This window comes from Procambarus clarkii, chromosome 41, assembly GCF_040958095.1.
Source record: "Procambarus clarkii isolate CNS0578487 chromosome 41, FALCON_Pclarkii_2.0, whole genome shotgun sequence".
In the NCBI taxonomy this organism is placed as follows: Eukaryota; Metazoa; Arthropoda; class Malacostraca; order Decapoda; family Cambaridae; genus Procambarus; species Procambarus clarkii.
In genome coordinates, this window is record NC_091190.1 from 7005687 (window position 1) to 7022062 (window position 16376).

Consider the following 16376-nt stretch of genomic DNA (forward strand, 5'->3'; position numbering starts at 1 on the left):
ATAGTAAATCACTTCTTTTCTTCACCTTAAAAGTACGAAAATGAGTTTTGGAGAACTCCTATTTCAATTAAGCCCTGATGCTAAGAAAATAGTTAGAGGGATAGAAGCCCTAAACCAGAAAATAATTAATACAGAATATGCGGTCATATTCAATGAAACATGTTTGAAAGAAAACCTGCTGCCAGTATACACCAATATATATATATATATATATATATATATATATATATATATATATATATATATATATATATATATATATATATATATATATATATATATATGCATATATATATATATATATATATATATATATATATATATATATATATACATACATATATATATATATATATATATATATATATATATATATATATATATATATATATATATATATATATATCCTCCTCAGCATCAGATGACCTGGTTAAGGAAATTCTACCTGACACCCTGAGTGATGTAGCGGGGATACAGGACCCCCTACTACATGGAATGCGACACGAAATGGGGTGCCAGGGCAGACCCAGCACTCAGACCAGCCATGCCGAAAGCCAAGGAACAATCCAGTTGGGACAGCCCCATTGTAGACAAAGAATCCACAGCTTTGCTGGAGGCAGCAACAACCCCCAGTGATCGTGCACGCCTCACAGCTGTGCAGGCTCCCCATGCAAGGGACTTCCTTTTGGCAGTCCCTATGTCTGCGACAGGCACACGTCTTGATCGGCAGGAGCTCCGTATTGCAGTCGCTCTCGTCTTGCTGCCCTTTTCCACACTGTTCATAGGTGTATTTGCAGCGAGGCAGATGCTGACGAATATGGATTGCATGGCCTGCACTGTGGAAAATCTGGTGGTTTTCACACTAGACACGACGAAGTCAATGACATCATTAAAAGAAGCCTTGCCTCTGCTCAGTGTCCAGCGGAGAGAGAGCCCCGCAACCTACTGAACCGTGACTCTGTTAGCTTTGCCGGCCGACCAGACAGAATCACACTGCGACCGTGGAAGGGTGGCAGACAGTTGGCATGGGACTATACTTGTGTATCCACCCTGGCAACCACATACATCAACCTCTCTGCCGGCACAGCAGGAGCCGCGGCGACACGCAGAGAAAGAGACAAGTCAGCCAAGTACAGGCAATTAGATCATCGGTACAACTTCGTTCCAATAGGGTCTGAGACCCTAGGCCCATAGAGAGAGTGCAAGAAGGTTTCTTAAGGATCTTGGTTCCAAGCTCATTGACACCACAAGAGACCCTAGAGCAGCAAGTTTTCTCTTTTAGCGCCTCAGTGTCGCAATCCAGAGGGGGAATGCTCGCTGCACTTCTCAGCCTACTATGCAAGGCCCGATTTGCCTAATAAGCCAAGTTTTCCTGAATTAATAAATTTTCTCTAATTTTTTTCTTATGAAATGATAAAGCTACCCATTTCATTATGTATGAGGTAAATTTTTTTTATTGGAGTTAAAATTAACTTAGATATATGACCGAACCTAACCAACCCTACCTAACCTAACCTAACCTATCTTTTTAGGTTAGGTTAGGTTAGGTAGCCGAAAAAGCTAGGATAGGTTAGGTTAGGTAGGTTAGGTCGACGAAAAAACATTATTTCATGAAAACTTGGCTTATTAGGCAAATCGGGCCTTGCATAGTAGGCTGAGAAGTGCGTTCTGGCTACTAGATACGACATATATATATATATATATATATATATATATATATATATATATATATATATATATATATATATATATATATATATATATGTCGTACCTAGTAGCCAGAACTCACTTCTCAGCCTACTATGCGAGGCCCGATTTGCCTAATAAGCCAAGTTTTACTGAATTAATATATTTTCTCTAATTTTTTTTCTTATGAAATGATAAAGCTACCCATTTCATTATGTATGAGGTCAATTTTTTTTTACTGGAGTTAAAATTAACGTAGATATATGACCGAACCTAACCAACCCTACCTAACCTAACCTAACCTATCTTTATAGGTTAGGTTAGGTTAGGTAGCCGAAAACGTTAGGTTAGGTTAGGTTAGGTAGGTTAGGTTGTCGAAAAAAACATTAATTCATGAAAACTAGGCTTATTAGGCAAATCGGGCCTTGCATAGTAGGCTGAGAAGTACATTCTGGCTACTAGGTACGACATATATATATATATATATATATATATATATATATATATATATATATATATATATATATATATATATATGTATATATATATGTCGTACCTAGTAGCCAGAACGCACTTCTCACCTAACTATGCAAGGCCCGATTTGCCTAATAAGGCAAGTTTTCCTGAATTAATATATTTCCTATAAATTTTTTCTTATGAAATGATAAAGCTACCCATTTCATTATGTATGAGGTCAATTTTTTTTTATTGGAGTTAAAATTAACGTAGATATATGACCGAACCTAACCAACCCTACCTAACCTATCTTTATAGGTTAGGTTAGGTTAGGTAGCCAAAAAAGTTAGGTTAGGTAGGTTAGGTAGTCGAAAAACTATTAATTCATGAAAACTTGGCTTATTAGGCAAATCGGGCCATGCATAGTAGGCTGAGAAGTGCGTTTTGGCTATTAGGTACGACATATATATATATATATATATATATATATATGTTGTGATATATGTTATATATCACAATATAACACAACAGGTATTGTGTTAGTTGTCTCTTCAGAGGTTGCATGGCGTTTCACCTTCCTTCTTATGATGTCTTCAACGAAACCATTGGAGAAGCCGTTGTTGACTAGGACCTGCCTTACCCTACAGAGTTCTTCATCAACTTGCTTCCATCCTGACCTGTGGCTGAGTGCACAGTCGACATAAGCGTTAACAACACTCCTCTTGTACCTGTCTGGGCAGTCACTGTTGGCATTAAGGCACATTCCTATGTTTGTTTCCTTAGTGTAGACTGCAGTGTGGAAACCTCTGCTCCTTTCCATGACTGTTACATCTAGAAAGGGCAGCTTCCCATCCTTCTCCATCTCGTAAATGAAACGCAACACAAAAATCCGCTCAACAAGCGGATCACTGGTCATAAAATTCTATTAAACCTGTGAGGCACGATTTACCATCCCTGAACCCATGTTGGTGGTGCGTTACAAAGTTATTTCCCTCCAGATGCTCTACGAGCCTTTTTCTCACGATCTTCTCCATCATGGTATACAAGTTAAGGAAACTGGCCTGTAATTCAGTGCCTCTTGCCTGTCACCCTTTTTATATATTGGGACCACGTTAGCTGTCTTCCAACCTTCTGGTAAGTCTCCTGTTTCCAGTGACCTGTTATACACCATAGAGAGTGGCACACTTAGTGCTTCTGCACCTTCCTTTAGTATCCATGGTGAGATTCTGTCAGGCCCAACAGCCTTTGTCACATCCAGCTCCAGCAGACACCTTTTGACCTCATCACTGGTGAGGTCAAATTCCTTCAAGGTTGCTTGGTTTGCCGCCTCCTCATTTAGTGCAGGGGCTTCTCCTTGTTCTATTGTGAAGGCCTCCTGGAATCTCTTGTTGAATTCTTCACACACCTCCTTGTCATTCTCTGTGTATCTGTTCTCCGCTTTTCGCAGCTTCATCACTTGTTCCTTCACTCCTGTTTTCCTCCTGATGTGGCTGTGGAGCAGCTTTGGTTGGGTCTTGGCTTTACTCGCGATGTCATTTTCAAATTGTCTCTCTGCTTCCCTCCTCACTCTGAGGTACTCATTTCTGGCCCTCTGTTATCTCTCCCTGCTCTCTGGTGTTCTGTTATTTCTGTAGTTTCTCCATGTTCTTTTACTCAGTTGCTTCGCTACCTTACATTCCTGGTTGAACCATGGGTTTTTCTGTTGTTTTTCGTTTTTCTCTTTTTGGACGGGGATAAACCTGTCTGCAGTTTCCTGGCACTTCTGGGTGACAAAATCCATCATGACCTGCACATTCTTGTCTCTAAGTTCTGTTTCCCATGGTATTCCCCTGAGGAAGCTCCTCATCTCGTCATATTTTCCTCTTCGGTAATTCAGTCTTTTTCCCTCTACTCCCATCCTTGGATAGGTTATCCCTATCTCCACCAAGTACTCAAAGGTCAGTACACTGTGGTCACTCATTCCTATGGGGGCTTCAACTTTGACTTCCCTTATTTCTGACTCATTCAGGGTGAATATCAAGTCGAGTCTAGCTGGTTCATCATTGCCTCTCACTCTTGTGGGTTCCTTGACATGCTGGCTCAGAAAATTCCTTGTTGCCACTTCCAAGAGTTTAGCTCTCCACGTATCTGCACCACCATGTGGGTCCCCATTCTCCCAGTCTATATTTCCATGGTTGAAATCGCCCATGATTAAGAGTCTGGAGCCATTCCTGCAGGCAACAGAAGCTGCTCTCTCTATTATATTAATGGTTGCCATGTTGTTCCTATCAAACTCCTGTCTAGGTCTTCTGTCATTTAGGGGAGTGTTGTAAATGACTGCCACTATTATCTTAGGTCCACCCATTGTTATAGTTCCTGTTATGTAATCTCTGAATCCGTCACAGCCCGGAATTTCCATCTCATCAAAACTCCAGTCCTTCCTTATCAGCAGGGCCACTCCTCCACCTCCTCTCCCTTCCCTCTCTTTCCTTACTATATAGTAGTCCTTTGGAAACATGGCATCTGTTATGACTCCTGACAATTTTGTTTCCGTTAGTCCTATTACATCAGGGATTTCTTTCTGCACTCTTTCTGCCAGTTCACTTGCTTTATTGGTAATCCCATCAATGTTTGAGTACATTACATTGAAGCTCACTTTCTTATATCTAATTTCACCCTCACTCCCCACAAGTGTAGGAAGTTGTTCTATGGTCATTGCTACTTGGGTAGGCTCCTCCTCCTATGAGGTAGTTTCCAGGGGTTCAGGGGGAGGTGGAGTGGGGGATGGAGGGCTTAGGTCTTCCTCAGGCCTGCTTGGGGCAGGAAGAAGTCCTGGGGGTGAGGGAGCAGGGATTGCTTGGGGAAAGGGCACGCCCTCCTGCAGTGTAGTTGACAGGGGGTTTGGAGGGAAATGGAGTGGGGGATAGAGGGCTTTGGTCTTGCTCTGGCCTACTTGGGGCAGGGAGAAGACCAGGGGCTGGGAAAGCAGGGGCTACTTGAGGTAAGGGGAGGGCGAGGATTTGGGTTTCCTGATGGGCATTGTGCAGGGGCAAGGAAGGGTTTGTGCTGGGGGGTAGGGAGGGCCCTATTGGGTGGTGGGCTGGGGGGTTGCATTCCCCCCCCCCCCCCTGAGGTTCCTGGGTTGCTGGATTGGAGCTCCCCACTCCCCTCTGGGATTACTGGGTTGGAGGCTGAGGTTCCCTGGCTCCCTTCCCTCTCCTTGCATCTGCTGCCCTTACTTTCTCGTCTCTGGTCATGTCCCTCTGAATATATACCTCTTTGTAGTTCCTTGCATACCTCAATTTGCTCTTCTTTACTAGGATGTCCTCTTTGATGTCCTCGCTCTTGAATACTACCTTGATCAATCTCTTTTTGTCTCTGTTGTACTGGCCAATCCGGAAAAACTGTTCTATGTCTCGTTCAGCCCCTTTCATTCCTATCTTCTTTAATATCCCTGCCACTGCAGCTTTGTCTTTATTCCTCGATTCCTCCCTTGTGGAGCCCTCTTGTTCCTTCACACATACCACTACTACAGCTCTTTTCCTTTCCATTAGCTGGCTTGTGCATCTAGCTGCCTCCTGTGAGGTTACTGCTTTCATTACAACTTCCTTGACTGTGGACATTGCTCCTGGGCTCTTCAGCATTTCAGCAAAGGTTGGGCCAATTGTTGCGGTCCCTGCCATTGCTACATCTCCTGGTACCTGGGGGTTGGTCCCTTGGACCAGAGTCTGAGGAGGGCCTGTTTTTAGGCTTTTTATCTCCTCTTGTGCTGCACTTAGTTCTGTCTGCAGCTTACATATAGTTTCCCTCAGGTCCTTCAATTCCCCACTGACTTCCTTCCATGCCTTAGCGATCATCTCCATGAATGACTCGTCCAGTCCCTCTCCTCCAGCTTCATTCTGTTGTCTTACCATTTGCTTGACCTGTGTGTGTGTGTGTGTGTGTGTGTGTGTGTGTGTGTGTGTGTGTGTGTGTGTGTGTGTGTGTGTGTGTGTGTGTGTGTGTGTGTGTGTGTGTGTGTGTGTGTGTGTGTGTGTGTGTGTGTGTGTGTGTGTGTGTGTGTGTGTTTACTAGTTGTGTTTTTACGGGGGTTGAGCTCTGCTCTTTCGGCCCGCCTCTCAACTGTCAATCAACTGTTTACTAACTACTTTTTTTTTTTCCACACCACACACACACACACACCCCAGGAAGCAGCCCGTGACAGCTGACTAACTCCCAGGTACCTATTTACTGCTAGGTAACAGGGGCATTCAGGGTGAAAGAAACTTTGCCCATTTGTTTCTGCCTCGTGCGGGAATCGAACCCGCGCCACAGAATTACGAATCCTGCGCGCTATCCACCAGGCTACGAGGCCCCCCTGTGTGTGTGTGTGTGTGTGTGTGTGTGTGTGTGTGTGTGTGTGTGTGTGTGTGTGTGTGTGTGTGTCTGTGTATTTGTGTGTGTGTGTGTGTGTGTGTGTGTGTGTGTGTGTGTGTGTCTGTGTGTGTCTGTGTGTGTGTGTGTGTGTGTGTGTGTGTGTGTGTGTGTGTGTGTGTGTCTGTGTGTTTATTGTGGGGGTGGCACGGTGGGGGGGTTGGGTTAACTGGTGGAGGGATGGAGGGAGAGGGAGAGAGGGAGTGAAAGGGAGAGGGGGAGTGAAGGAGGAGTGAAAGGGAGTGAGGGAGATTGAGGAAGAGAGGGAAATAGGCAGAATGGGGGGGGGGGAAGGGAAGAAGGAGGACAATCAGGGGGGTGAGGGATGGAAGGTCAAGTCCCAGTAGTGAGGGGTGAGGTTGGCGGTAGGCTGGTTTGTGCGTGCGTGTGTGTGTGTGTTTACACTGGCATGTTATGGTGAGGAGAGGGGGGAGGGTAGGTCTAGTCAGTGACGGTGTAATGTAACACACAGGTGTGAGAAAACTAGTACCAAGCTGAGGCTCTTGAGCTACTTTTTGTATTTTAATTAACTTATGTTCAAAGCTAATTACTATATAAAAAACACTGTACACCTTGTATGACTGACTTTGAGAGGCACTCACCTCCAAGTAAGCATCCCACAGCACAATTAGGTGATTTATGAAGCGATGTCCTCCTTAATTGTTGACGTCTCCGCCAGAACTCCTCCCACGTGGTGGTCCAAGCTCTGCCCTTCTCAGGCCTCTGGTGCCACCGTCTTGCCACAATCTCGTTCATTTTCAATTTTTTTCTTATCCCATGTTATAAGAATTCACTATGTTGCGTTATCACTGCGTTGCTGTACCCTTCATATGATCAAAAACTATGTTTTGGGCTTACTGGTACGTAAATATCCCGAGAATATTGAAGTAATTCGCGGACCGCTGTCCTACACTTGTTCCCTGACCGCCATCCTACGTATAGTCTCTTGTGTGTGTGTGTGTGTGTGTGTGTGTGTGTGTGTGTGTGTGTGTACTCACCTAGTTGTACTCACCTAGTTGTGTTTGCGGGGGTTGAGCTCTGGCTCTTTGGTCCCGCCTCTCAACCGTCAATCAACAGGTGTACAGATTCCTGAGCCTATTGGGCTCTATCATATCTACACTTGAAACTGTGTATGGGGTCAGCCTCTACCACATCACTTCCTAATGCATTCCATTTGTCAACCACTTTGACACTAAAAAAGTTCTTTCTAATATCTCTGTGGCTCATTTGGGCACTCAGTTTCCACCTGTGTCCCCTTGTGCGTGTTCCCCTTGTGTTAAATAGACTGTCTTTATCTACCCTATCAATTCCCTTCAGAATCTTGAATGTGGTGATCATGTCCCCCCTAACTCTTCTGTCTTCCAGCGAAGTGAGGTTTAATTTCCGTAGTCTCTCCTCGTAGCTCATACCTCTCAGCTCGGGTACTAGTCTGGTGGCAAACCTTTGAACCTTTTCCAGTTTAGTCTTATCCTTGACTAGATATGGACTCCATGCTGGGGCTGCATACTCCAGGATTGGCCTGACATATGTGGTATACAAAGTTCTGAATGATTCTTTACACAAGTTTCTGAATGCCGTTCGTATGTTGGCCAGCCTGGCATATGCCGCTGATGTTATCCGCTTGATATGTGCTGCAGGAGACAGGTCTGGCTTGATATCAACCAAGTCTTTTTCCTTCTCTGACTCCTGAAGAATTTCCTCTCCCAGATGATACCTTGTATCTGGCTTCCTGCTCCCTACACCTATCTTCATTACATTACATTTGGTTGGGTTAAACTCTAACAACCATTTGTTCGACCATTCCTTCACACACACGTGTGTGTGTGTGAGTGTGAGTGTGAGTGTGTGTGTGTGTGTGTGTGTGTTTACTAGTTGTGTTTTTGCGGGGGTTGAGCTTTGCTCTTTCGGCCCGCCTCTCAACTGTCAATCAACTGTTTACTAACTACTTTTTTTTTTCCACACACCACACACACACACACACACCCCAGGAAGCAGCCCGTGACAGCTGACTAACTCCCAGGTACCTATTTACTGCTAGGTAACAGGGGCACTTAGGGTGAAAGAAACTTTGCCCATTTGTTTCTGCCTCGTGCGGGAATCGAACCCGCGCCACAGAATTACGAGTCCTGCGCGCTATCCACCAGGCTACGAGGCCCCTTTAAGGCCCCTATCCCCTACGAGGCCCCTATTAAGGCCCCTATCCCCGAGGCTACGAGGTGTGTGTGTGTGTGTGTTGTTAAATATGACCGAAAGGGTATGATTAATGATTCTAACACCTATTTCCTCAAAATTTCTTAGTCACTTACATACCCTAAGATATTCACTCTAGGACTCAGCACAAGCACTTACTCTAAGATATTCACTGTTGGGCTCAGCACAAACGCTTACCATAAAATATTCACTCTAGGGCGCAGCACAAGCACTTCCTCTAAGATATTCACTCTTGGACTCAGCACACTTACCATAAGATATTCACTCTTGGACTCAGCACAAACACTTACCATAAGATATTCACTCTTGGACTCAGCACAAGCACTTACCCTAAGATATTCACTCTTGGACTAAGCACAAGCACTTACCCTAAGATGTTCACTCTTGGACTCAGCACAAGCACTTACCCTAAGATATTCACTCTTGGACTCAGCCATAGATATCCCGAAGAAGTTGCCAAGGCCCAAGGGAGTGAGGGAGGAGCTGTAGAGTTGCTTGATGGTGTTTATACCGGGCGGTGTTCTCTCTACAGTGAGGAAGGCTGTGAGGTTGGAGCAGTAGCCTGTGGTGATGACGATGACGTACAAGCCAAGGAACACCACATACACCTGGAGGCTGGCGGTGCTGGGCTCCTGACGCAGGGTGTAGCGGAAGTGCATCCCCCACGTGTACAGGCTGGCGTACACCAGGCTCTGCTGCCCCAGCCTCTCACCACTGATCAAACCCATTTTAGTAATATATATATATATATATATATATATATATATATATATATATATATATATATATATATATATATATATATATATATATATATATATATATATATATATATATATATATATATATATATATATATATATATATATAAACCTAAAATACAGCACATTCTTATTGACCATCTGCCGTATGTCTTACTTGTCTTACTTGTCTTACTTGCCAACTTCCTTCCATTAAATTAATCAACTGCCTATTTTAAGAAGCATCAAATTATCTAACTATCAAACTTTACCGTCTAATTAACCCACAGACTTGTGTAACTTCTCATTAACTTACAAATCATGTACGAATACACCAGAACCATCCACCACATCATCAACCTGAGCGGTCAATCACCATCTCATTAACCAATAGATTTCCAACATCTTCTCATAAACCAACACCCTTCCTACACATTCTGGTTAACCAACACCCTTCCTACACTTTCTGGTTAACCAACACCCTTCCTACACATTCTGGTTAACCAATCACCTTCCCGCACCTTTTGGTTAGCCAAAAGTCTGGTACAAAAACTTTATCTAATAATCTACACAAAAAAATATTATTTAAATATAACTAAAATCAAAGTGAACCTGGTCAGGTTGATTGATTCATTAAACGTAGATTGCTTAGCGACAATCTACTTTTGGAGTCCATGTGCTCAGCTGTTAGCGACTATCCGCTGTTTGAGGAGTAAGCTGGGACAAGGGTGTGTACTCCCATCCCACCTTCTCTGACAAAATAATGCATTCGAATATGCAAGTAATAATTAAGTAAGAATGTAAGTGCAGCCAAATCACTTATAAGTTTAATGATCTTGGCTTAATTTAATTTCAATCCAGTTTTTAGCCTGCACTACTTACATTGTTTTATTAAATTTTAATATATTCTGAATAATTATTATTTAAATCTATATACTAGCCAATGTAATCATTAAATAACTTTCTTAATGATTGTTGTGTTCAGGCGTTGCTATAGTGATGAGGTCATATACCCATACAATGGACAGCATCATGTCAGATGCCTTCATTAGAAGCATTCCCGCGGAAACGGAGGTAGTTGGGGACAGAGGAGATATGATCAGAAGCTCTATGTGGGCTGCTCTAAGGCGGCCTGATTGTCCACAGTAGAGCCACTTCTACTGGTCTAGTTAATGTTAATTAAGCAGCTATCATACTATAGTTTGAGGTACTTCCTAACATGAGCGTAGACTGCTTAGTAACGCAGACATGCGACAGGTGGTGTTACCGTTGATGTGGTGGATGCAGTGTTGGTGATACCGTTGATGTGGTGGGTGCAGTGTTGGTGTTACCGTTGATGTGGTGGGTGCAGTGTTGGTGTTACCGTTGATGTGGTGGGTGCAGTGTTGGTGTTACCGTTGATGTGGTGGGGTACAGTGTTGGTGATACCGTTGATGTGGTGGGGTACAGTGTTGGTGTTACCGTTGATGTGGTGGGTGCAGTGTTGGTGTTACCGTTGTTGTGGTGGGTGCAGTGTTGGTGTTACCGTTGATGTGGTGGGTGCAGTGTTGGTGTTACCGTTGATGTGGTGGGGTACAGTGTTGGTGATACCGTTGATGTGGTGGGGTACAGTGTTGGTGTTACCGTTGATGTGGTGGGTGCAGTGTTGGTGTTACCGTTGATGTGGTGGGTGCAGTGTTGGTGTTACCGTTGATGTGGTGGGTGCAGTGTTGGTGTTACCGTTGATGTGGTGGGGTACAGTGTTGGTGATACCGTTGATGTGGTGGGGTACAGTGTTGGTGATACCGTTGATGTGGTGGGGTACAGTGTTGGTGTTACCGTTGATGTGGTGGGGTACAGTGTTGGTGATACCGTTGATGTGGTGGGGTACAGTGTTGGTGTTACCGTTGATGTGGTGGGTGTAGTGGTGGTGAAGGCATCAGTCTGCTCTTGCCTTTCACACTGTTCTCTTGAAGTGACCTTTAATTATGGGCTCTCCAATGCTACTAGATACTTGGTAAACGTGACACAGGTTTGTGATTATAACCTCAAAATTGAGTACCAATTAGATGCTCTTAAACACTTAAAGTTTGTGAGAGCCTTTATTAGACTTGACACGGCTCGCCGTCTTGTTTACACTCTGAAGGCATGATGTCTCAAGCGAGATGATCGACATCCTGGCCCGTCCTTCTATGGTTTCCCAACGTCAAAAAGCCGTCCTACTGAAGTGGCCTAATCCTAACACTAGGACTCAAAACAGAAAACTGGAAAATACGTAAATTTTCTAGCAAACACTATCATTTTCTAGTACGACATATTTTGGCTCTTTGGTCCCACCTTTCAACTGTCAGTCAACTGGTGTACAGATTCTTGAGCCTATTAGGCTCTATCAAATCTACATATGAATCCTCTGAATGGAGTCCGCCTCCACCACATCAATGCCTAATACATTCCATTTGTTAACTACCCTGATATTGAAAAACTTCTTTCTAACGTCTCTGTGGCACATTTGGATCCTAAGTTTTCCCCTGTGTCCCGTTTTTCGCGTTCAAATTTCCCTTGTGCATGTTCCACCCGTGCTAAATAGTTTATCTTTGTCCACCCTTTCAATTCCTCTGAGAATTTTGTAGGTTTCTCATGTCTTCCGTTACTCTTTCGACTTTAAGGGACGTGAGGCTCTCTTAGCCTTTCCTCGTAACTCATACCTCGCAGTTCTGGGACTAGCCTGGTGGAATACCTCTCAAGCTTCTCTAACTCTCTCTTGTGCTTAACTAGGTATGGACTCCAGGATGGAGCTACATAATCGAGGACTGGTCTGACATATGTGGTATACAAGGTTCTGGACGATTCCTTTCACAAGCTTCTAAAGGCAGTTCTGATGTTTGCCAATCTACCACATGCCGCTGATGATATCCTTTTGATGTGAACCTGTGGGGACAGATTCGGTGAGATATCAACCCCCAGATCTTTCTCTCGCTTTGACTCTTGCATGATTTCACCTCCCAGATGGTACCTTGTGTTTGGCATCCTGCTCCCTTCACCTAATTTCGTTACTTTACACTTACTTGAATTGAACTTTAGTAGCCATTTCCTAGACCATTCCTCCAGTTTGTCCAGCCCATCCTGTGGTCTCTTTCAATCTTCATCTGTCTTGATTCTTCTCATAATTTTAGCATCGTCAGCAAACATTGAGAGGAATGAGTCTATACCCTCTAGAACATCGAATACATATATCAGAAACAGGAAGAGTCCAAGTAGTCAGTTTTTATGGCGCAGTGGTAAAGCACTCGCTCGGCGCTTCGCGAGTGCTTTGACCTAATATATCCTGGGCGGGAAGGATTAACTGAGCGCCAATCCTTAACTGTAACCTTTGTTTACCTAGCAGTGAATGGGTACCTGGTTGTTAAATGATTTGGCGGGTCGTATTCTTGGGAAAATTAGGATTAAGGACCTGCTGAAGCAGTATGCATGCTAGTGGCTTTACATGAATGTAGGAACTCTTTTATATATAAATAAAAAATAAATAGCACAGAGCCCTGTGAGACCCTGCTGGTGATATCTCGCCACTCTGATGTCTCCCCCCCCCCCCCCCCTAACAGTCACTTGCTGTTTCCTGTTGCTTAGATACTCCCATAGTCATTAGAGCACCTTACCTTTTACTCCTGCCTGTTGTTCTAATTTTTGCAACAGCCTCATATAGGGTACTGTGTAATTGGCTTTCTAAGTTGAAAGCCAATTCAAAACAGCTTTCTGAAAATGCAGTTTGCCGATTCTTCTCTTTCTTGCCTAATTTTTGTCATCTGGTAATAGAATTCTATTAAGCCTGTGAGGCACAATTTACCATCCCTTAACCAATGCTGGTGGCGAGCTACAAATCTATTTTCCTCCAGGTACTCTACGAGTCATTTCCTCACGATCTTCTCCATCACCTTGCATGGTATACAAGTTAGGGAAACTGGTCTGTAATTCAGTGCCTCTGGCCTGTCACCTTTTTGTATATTGGGACTACAATTGCTGTTTTCCAACTTTCCGGTGGGTTTCCTGTTTCCAGTGTTTATACTGCATAGAGTATAACACTTACACTACCCTAACAATTCTGACACTAAGTGTCAGAAGCACACTTAGTGCTTCTGCAACATGTTTTAGCATCCATGGTGACATTCTGTCAGGTACAACAGCCTTTGTCACATTCAGCTCCAACAGATTACTTTTGACCTCATTACTGGTGAGTTGAAATTCCTCCAAGGTTGCTTTGGCTTAACGCCTCCCCACTTAGTGCAAGGACTTCTCCTTGCTCTATTGTGAAGACCTCCTGGAATCTCTTGTTGAGTTCTTCAAACACCTCCTTGTCATTCTAGTGCATCTTTTCTCCCCTTTCTCAGTTTCATCCCTTTTTTGTTAATTTTTGTATTTTTTGTTCCTTGACTGCTGTTTTCTTCTTGACTTGGGCTGTGTATGCGTGTGACTCATTTCCAAGGCAGCTAAACTTGGTGATGAGTAATCAAGGCTAGTTAATGATTTTACTGCGACTCATTTTTTTTCTTTCAAAAGTGAACACCTGCATGTGTTCAAGTACAGTTATTACTATAGGTTGTTATGTTTGGTTTATCACTAAGTGCAATATGAGAGGGGATTGTTTTATTTGTTGCAATCCAGTTGTTACTGATTTTATTTTCCTATTTGCCAGTTTTGAGCGTCGTGCAGCTCTGGTCTGAGGACACCTACAGAGGCGCACTAATATATTAGTTGTGTTCCATGTAGTAGTAGGGTGAGAATGTGTCATTATTTGTGGATCATTGTCGGGGTATCTCATTTTATCAAAATTATTTATTGGTGCCAAGTGAACTTAAGATTTGTCAGTCAAGAAGGGACCTTGGTATTTTTTCATTGAATACCGACTTCGAATTTCACAGTTCTTTGGGGACTTTGATTGAGTTTCGGTGGTTTTAAGTTTGTTAAGTTCTATTGACTTTAAGGTTCCCGATCCTAGCTACTTTAAATTAATTGAATCTAGTTTGACTTTGAAATTGTTCATTCATTGTGACTTGAATTTTTTTTTGCTAAAATTCACAGTTTAGGTACTGCATCTAGCTGTAGTACCAATGTTACGAAGTTTGATGTACTTTAATTAAGCTTATTAGTTGTTTAAGTTAGAAGCATCTAGTTGAAGTCTAGTGTCCCAATGTTACTAAGTTGTGTGTTCCTTATGCTTCACGAGTTGAACATAGAAGCATCTAGCTAGAGTTTAAATTGGACGTGTCTACTACGTTTTTTATAACTTGTATATATGTAAAATGATTTATTTTATACAGTGATCCAGTAAACTGTTGGCGATACTTTATACTTCCCTATCCCTAGACTGGGGGTGTTACCTTATACTTCCCTATCCCCCTGGACCCTTTGGAGGGTCTCTGGGGTGTTGAGGTATTGAGCCCACATGTGCCTAGTGTTGTGACTCTATGGTCATAAACACTGTGTAGCACTGTTCAGCACACGCGTGTGAGCACAGCCCGTCCTCCTCTTCACGTGCTCCCACTTCTAACTAGTTGCATAATCGTACATATATTGACGTAATACACAAATACATGGTACAATTTGGTACTACTCATTTTACAGATTCCGAAGAAATAAAGTTAAAACCCCAACTTAAAACACCCCAACCTGTTTTTAGGCCTAATATAGCATGTGTAAATGTACAATACCGGACCTTAGATAGCGTGTATTAGGACTAAGATGGTTAGGTGAGGTTTTATTAGCAACATAAATACAAAACCTTTTCGGTTTCTCAAAATTCAGTAGTATAAAATTCTACTCTCTAATGGTCCATTACGTCAATATATATCCAACAGTCCATATTGTTACTCTAAGTACTCTCTTAACACAAGTATGAGCTGGTGTGTGTAAGAATGTGTATGTTTATGAGTGTGTGTGTGCTGAATGTGTATGTGTGTGAGAGTGTGTGTGTTTACTAGTTGTGTTTACTAGTTGTGTTTTTGCGGGGGTTGAGCTTTGCTCTTTCGGCCCGCCTCTCAACTGTCAATCAACTGTTTACTAACTACTTTTTTTTTTCCCCATACCACACACACACACACACACCAGGAAGCAGCCCGTGACAGCTGACTAACTCCCAGGTACCTATTTACTGCTAGGTAACAGGGGCACTTAGGGTGAAAGAAACTTTGCCCATTTGTTTCTGCCTCGTGCGGGAATCGAACCCGCGCCACAGAATTACGAGTCCTGCGCGCTATCCACCAGGCTACGAGGCCCCTGTGTGTGTGAGAAGGTATGTTTGTGAGTGTGTGTGTGTACTCACCTAGTTGTGCTTGCGGGGGTTGAGCTCTGGCTCTTTGGTCCCGCCTCTCAACCGTCAATCAACAGGTGTACAGGTTCCTGAGCCTATTGGGCTCTATCATATCTACACTTGAAACTGTGTATGGAGTCAGCCTCCACCACATTACTTCCTAATGCATTCCGTTTGTCAACCACTCTGACACTAAAAAAGTTCTTTCTAATATCTCTGTGGCTCATTTGGGCACTCAGTTTCCACCTGTGTCCCTTTGTGCGTGTGCCTCTTGTGTTAAATAGCCTGTCTTTATCAACCCTGTCGATTCCCTTGAGAATCTTGAATGTGGTGATCATGTCCCCCTAACTCTTCTTTCTTCCAACGAAGTGAGGTTTAATTCCCGAAGTCTCTCCTCGTAGCTCATACCTCTCAGCTCGGGTACTAGTCTGGTGGCAAACCTTTGAACCTTTTCCAGTTTAGTCTTATGCATGACTAGATATGGACTCCATGCTGAAGCCACATACTCCAGGATTGGTCTGACATATGTGGTATATAATATTCTGAAAGATTCCTTACACAAGTTTCTAAAGGCCGTTCTTATGTTAGCCAACCTGGCATACGCTGCTGAT

The 16376-nt window shown here is 43.3% G+C and overlaps 1 protein-coding gene across 1 annotated transcript in view; it reads right to left on the reverse strand.

Annotated features, from left to right (window-relative positions):
* LOC138373274 (ionotropic receptor 93a-like) overlaps positions 1–16376 on the reverse strand; it is a 398668-nt gene that overhangs the window by 40650 nt on the left and 341642 nt on the right. The window contains exon 9 of the mRNA XM_069339316.1: positions 9153–9459. Coding sequence (XP_069195417.1) covers positions 9153–9459 — 307 coding nt within the window. The remainder of the gene's footprint in view (positions 1–9152; positions 9460–16376) is intronic.